Source organism: Morone saxatilis, unplaced genomic scaffold, assembly GCF_004916995.1.
Source record: "Morone saxatilis isolate NCDOM2014 unplaced genomic scaffold, NCSU_SB_2.0 Contig9, whole genome shotgun sequence".
Taxonomy (NCBI): domain Eukaryota; kingdom Metazoa; phylum Chordata; class Actinopteri; family Moronidae; genus Morone; species Morone saxatilis.
Genome location: NW_023340268.1, coordinates 22,970,805 through 22,976,191, shown reverse-complemented (window position 1 = coordinate 22,976,191; position 5,387 = coordinate 22,970,805). Strand labels below are relative to the sequence as shown.

Here is a 5,387-nt window from a genome sequence, read left to right as displayed (position 1 = left end):
GATAAACAGCCAACAAACCTCATTGCTGCTTATCACGAAGAGTACATAAGTTAACTTATGTAATTATGACAACAACAGTTACAGTTCAGGTTACAGCTGAAAAATACACGTTCTGTAAAACCAGAGAGAGTCAGAGATATAAAGAGCTTTTAAAGGTTGTATTTATGACTAGACTGCTGTAGTAAACAGGATTACATTTTAGTTTCCTTTGGAAGTATCCACAATGTTCCTTAAGTTACTATATTAAATTCAGTAGAAGTGTCACAGTGCAATTTTAATTTGAGTAGATTAATTACCTAGAGCCCGGGTCTGCTAGAGGAGTACGGTCTAGATCTGCTCTATATGGCGAGTGTCCTGACTTCTTGGTGCTATATAAACCAAATGGAACTGAATTAATTGTTTTTTCATTCAGAGACACAGAGGGAATTTATTGGTTGTGTGGTTCTCTACAGGGGAGGATCTAAAGGGACACTATAGGGTGGCAGCTGCCTCCTCTAAAAAATGCCTGGCCACCCCAGCTGGGAGTTGCATTTTAAAAATAAAGTGAAAAATGTATATGTGATATGTATATTATTGTTTTGGCATCTTAACGAAAAATCTCTTATTTTTTTAATTTAGCCTTACTGTAAATAACAAACTATTAAATCAAAGGAAGTTGATAGAGTGATTCAAGGCAGTGTGTGATATCTGGTTAGCTTATGTGAATGGAGAGATGTTAATGGTCAATGTAGATAAGTTACTGTAATAACGCTAACCTGTCAAAACCAAACCTAACGTTAGGTATTTTAATAGCTAGCTGCAGTTAGCTCGACTGCTAACAAGCCCCCGCTAAACTATTTCAGGGTTCAAACTATAACGTTAAAAAATGAACAGATATACGTGTAGTGTTAATGCTTTAATTTTAAAATGACTTTTAGCAATCAACATACCTTAACTACGAGAGATTTTTTTAAAAAAGGGACCACAATGTCTGGTCAAGTATAACGTCATGGATGTAGTAAGGGTACCTAAATGACGTCTCAACATGCGACGGTGAGGAGTTGAAGGACCTCTCGGTGTGCAGACGCCAAACTTACAGTAACATTAGAGACAGCGACGATTGGTCTTTTCATTCAAAATTTCGTATTATTTGTGTGTAGTAACATAATTTACATACTAAACGGGTAAGTAACTACTTATGGTGCAAGTTGAATGTAACGTTAGCTGACGTTAACTGTTTCCAATACAAGTGAGGTGATCCCTTAAACGTTGTACAATTTTTGTGCTTAAAACTCTTATGGGCATGCGATCTAGTATTAATGCGGTCTAACTCTATTTGGAAGGTATTAAGTTTTTTTAAAACAAGTACTAACACTACAAAACAGCTTAAAGTTTTAATTATGGCTAATATGTAAAATATGCAAACTTACATTTACTTACATTGTAAAAAGCTTTGTGTATAAGAATTTCCATAAGTCTGTCTTCCCCTTATAAAAAAACTTTTCAGGTCATATTTTCTGAAACTTAAACTATATCCTGACAGTAGTACATGAGACAGATAATCTACCAGGCCTAAAAAAACATCAAGGAATATATAAAGATTATTCTTTCAAAGTTATTGTTATAAAAATTGCATACTGCAGCTTTAAATACTGTACTGATGTTTTTTTTTCTTTGAACAGAGATGTCATGTTTTGGTGGTAATCCCAATTTCTGCCCAGAATGTGGGAATATTCTTCCTCTCCCAGGAATACAGAACACAGTGTGCTGCCCCCGCTGCACCTTCTGCATCCCTGTAGCAGGTACCGACTCTGTCATGTCCTCTCCAAATGCCCACTCACAGTCCATGAGTGTGAATGTGAAGAAAAGAGCATTCTATTCTATTATGTATACCTTGCGCAAGGGTGTACATTAGCACAGTACACTGATCAATTTTGGAATGGACCTCTAAGGGAATGTTCTTCTTTATCTTTCAAATGTCTCAAGAAACAGAATTGATAAGCCTCTTACAGCCCTTTACACCAATCTGTATGAGGACACGTAATCTAGGGAGGAGAACAGAGAATCGGTTCCAGTTTAGTACCGGTTGCAAATTGTCTGATCCATCGGAATTGGAAGCTTCCAAGCATATCAATTCCTTTTATCAATGCCGGCATGTATTCCTGCAAAACAATGACGTCAAGAAGGAGTGATGGCAGAGAGGAAAAAACGGTCCAATGCATGGTTTCATTTCACGTAGAAAAGTGACAACAGTGTTAGTTGGGTGGCTGTGGCTCAGAGGGAGAGGTGGTCGTCTACTGTCTACTACGGAACGTTGTTGGTTTGATACCTGGCTCATCTGGCTGCATGTCGAAGTATTCTTGAGCAAGATACTGAACCCCAAATTGCTTCCTTTGTGAAAGTGAATGAGTGAGTTAGTTTCTGTTCGATGAGCTTTGCCATCACTCTGAATGTGTGTGAAAGGGCGAATGTGGCATGTGCTGACTAGAAAAACATGTACAGTCCATTTACTATTTAGTTGTGAATGAAAATTTTAAGTAAGGGTGGAAACACCAGCAGTTCAGTTCAGTAATTTTATTATCCAGGATAGGAAACTTGTCTTGCAGTCAGGGGCATAAAAACATTAAAAAACAACACAAGTACAGACAAAAAGTAAATTATTCCATTTAACAACAATGCTAAATTCACCTGTGCAAGATGCTAAAATTAAAATTACATGTGCAATTTAAGCAGGGTTATTGCGGTAGGAACATTCTTTGATTAAGAAAACGTAAATGAAAGGGTTAAACAGTGGAGCTTTTGCAGACCGGAGTCACAAACATGCCTTTTCCTCTGTTTCTACACTGTGTTCAGGTTCAGATATAAAAAAAACAGTTGCGTTGATGCTGACAGCCTGTGTAGGTTTAATTTTTTCCACGTTATGCTGATAATATACAATCCGATCTTGCCTTTGGTTTCACACCTGGTATTTTTAATGCACTCTTGTTATCCATATTGAGGTCAGATCTCTGTCTTCCAGAACAAAACCTGCAAGAGTAATTTTGCCGCCACTCAAATTACTCTTGCACTCACAAAGTTGTGTGAGTTGAGTTAGGGTTATTAACTTTGTAAAACTCTGTCTACTAAAAATTACTATACTATAATCTTTCTGAAAAGTTAAGATATTTTCAACTAGAAGCGGCTGAACAAAGAAGTCTGAGTGTTCTAAAAAGAAATGCTGGGCGCAACACTTTTTCTCTAGGTGGCCAACAAACACTCTCCTCATTAGGAGCAAGTGAAAAAAAGGCTATATGAACAATTAAATTTCAATTCAATTTTATTTGTATAGCGCCAATTCATAACAGAAGTTATCTCAGGACACTTTTCAAATAGAACAGGTCTAGACCCAATCAGATCCAATGAACCAGTATCAAAACTCAAGCTAGATGATTCTGCACGTAATTCATGTTCTTACGATTTTCCAGCTTCTTGCAAGATTACTATCTAGAGCCCACTGTTTGGTTTGTACATTTCTTGGCCTACTGTAGAAAACGATGGTGGTTCAACATGTAGGAAGAGGGACCACTACGTTGTTGATAAAAAACTTGCTCAGTAAACGAAAAGATAACGATTTCTTATTTTCAGGAGATTATACACAATTGAAAACATAATATGAAGATATTCGTATTCATTTTTGACAATAGATTTTCTTAAAATGTTACACACTTGGGCCTTTAATGTTAAAGGGGAACTTGGCAACTCTTCTTCAGGTTAATAAACCCGTTTTAGAAATCATTTGGATGGGTTAAATGGCCTGTTCCGGTGAAAAATAGTGCGACCCCAGGCGACCCGCAGGCGGAAAACCAAACCTTGCAACTTTGGGACTAACCGTCCGCGGTAAATTGGAAATAGGAAATATCGCGAGAAAGCAGAACGGAGCGAGAAACACGAACGGCTTTACGGCAATATCCCATAAATGCACACCGCCGCCCTGCAATAACCGGTTAGTGTATAATGTATTACCCACCTTGGTAGTATTGGCTCACACGAAAAAGTTTGCCCGGGCAAAAGAAAAGGCAGGCATCAGCAGCGGTAGAAAGGGGAAGGAGAGGTCGCCGCAACGTGAGTTTTTTTTACGACGTGTTGTGAATACACATCCAGGCTGTAAGGGGGAGGCTGCGTTGAGAAAAGACATGCGATGACAAAAGTGAACAAAGACCAGTGAAAAATGGCGAGAGGTTGGCGCAAGTTCCCCTTTAAGGTTAACTGGTGGCTAGAACATAAAGTAACCCCTTCAGGGTTAAGAGGCTTTTTGTCACCTATTCACTGGGGACGAAAACAAACCAAAGCCAGAAAACCTCCACATTTCAAACTGATAAACCTTTCAGTTCATTGTTAGTTTTATTGTTCTGTCTGCAGGATCGACGATGGAATTGTGTACCAGTGTTGGCAGGACTCCGCCTTTCGCAAGTGCAGCAGCTGCAGGGTGGTCTGCAGGGGAGGGTAACATTTTACAATCCAGGTGTTCGAAGACAACCGTGCAGGATAGCTCTGGCGTTGGCGGGTGAGGTCTTCTGCTCGTGTGAAACAGCGTTTATTACACAGCGCTTGCAGGCACTCTTCTCTGTCATTTCTCTGTTGTTAGAAACTGTGTGATCCACAATGGAAAATGCAGCTGCTGTGCAGCACACCTGGTTTAATGGATTTGGTAGCGAAAAGCAAAACACACCTGCTACATGCTTGGTTTTACGATCCTGTACACTTCCATTTAGCCTTGGGGCAGCCAAGGGCGATGCGTGGTGTTCTAGTTATTCGAAAAGACACAAGTAAACCATGTTTACAGTATAAAGCAAATTTTTTGTGACTCTATATTTTAATGTTTTATTTAAAGCGCAGTAGGTTATTTTGGGTACAAATAATTTTTGCCGATATTTTAGTGAAACTTCCAGCAGGTTCCAAAAAGATTATTTGATGGTGGAGGTCTCATTCCCAGAGGGCGTCAAATACAGATGCGTTGTTGGCAACTACAACAAGCCAGAGTTACCTTGATTTTTTTTTCACACGATTTATCGTGTCTCACGTGACTACTTGTCAGAATTGCATGTGACCACAATGGTCATTAATAGATGAGCAAATGTTATTCGTTTATACAAAGCTTTACCCGATGGCAGCCTTTGATCAAGCCTAATGAGACATTTCGCGGGAGTACAGTTAGCTACGGGTTATCAGGTCTTTGTTTTAGCTGGAAAGACTCCACTGACGTGTGTCGATGCACAGGGGCAGAGGCCGTGGGCGCATGATGAGGGGTAGCACTCTGGGTCGGATCGCCACGCCGGGACATTGACAGTCGGTTGACCGGGCTCATGCGTATGGAGCGGCTGGGAGGTATCCTGCGTTTTCAGTGGTGGGTTCTCCCTGTGCGTGCTGTA

At 39.8% G+C, this 5,387-nt stretch overlaps 1 protein-coding gene across 1 annotated transcript in view; it reads right to left on the bottom strand.

Annotated features, from left to right (window-relative positions):
• Positions 1–4,359: 4,359 nt before the first annotated feature.
• Positions 4,360–5,387, bottom strand: part of LOC118342475 (general transcription and DNA repair factor IIH subunit TFB2-like) — a 3,074-nt gene continuing 2,046 nt past the window's right edge. Inside the window, exons 4-5 of the mRNA XM_035681028.1 lie at positions 5,220–5,382; positions 4,360–4,449 (exon numbers count right to left, since the gene is read on the bottom strand). Of these exons, the coding sequence (XP_035536921.1) occupies positions 4,360–4,449; positions 5,220–5,382 (253 nt within the window). The remainder of the gene's footprint in view (positions 4,450–5,219; positions 5,383–5,387) is intronic.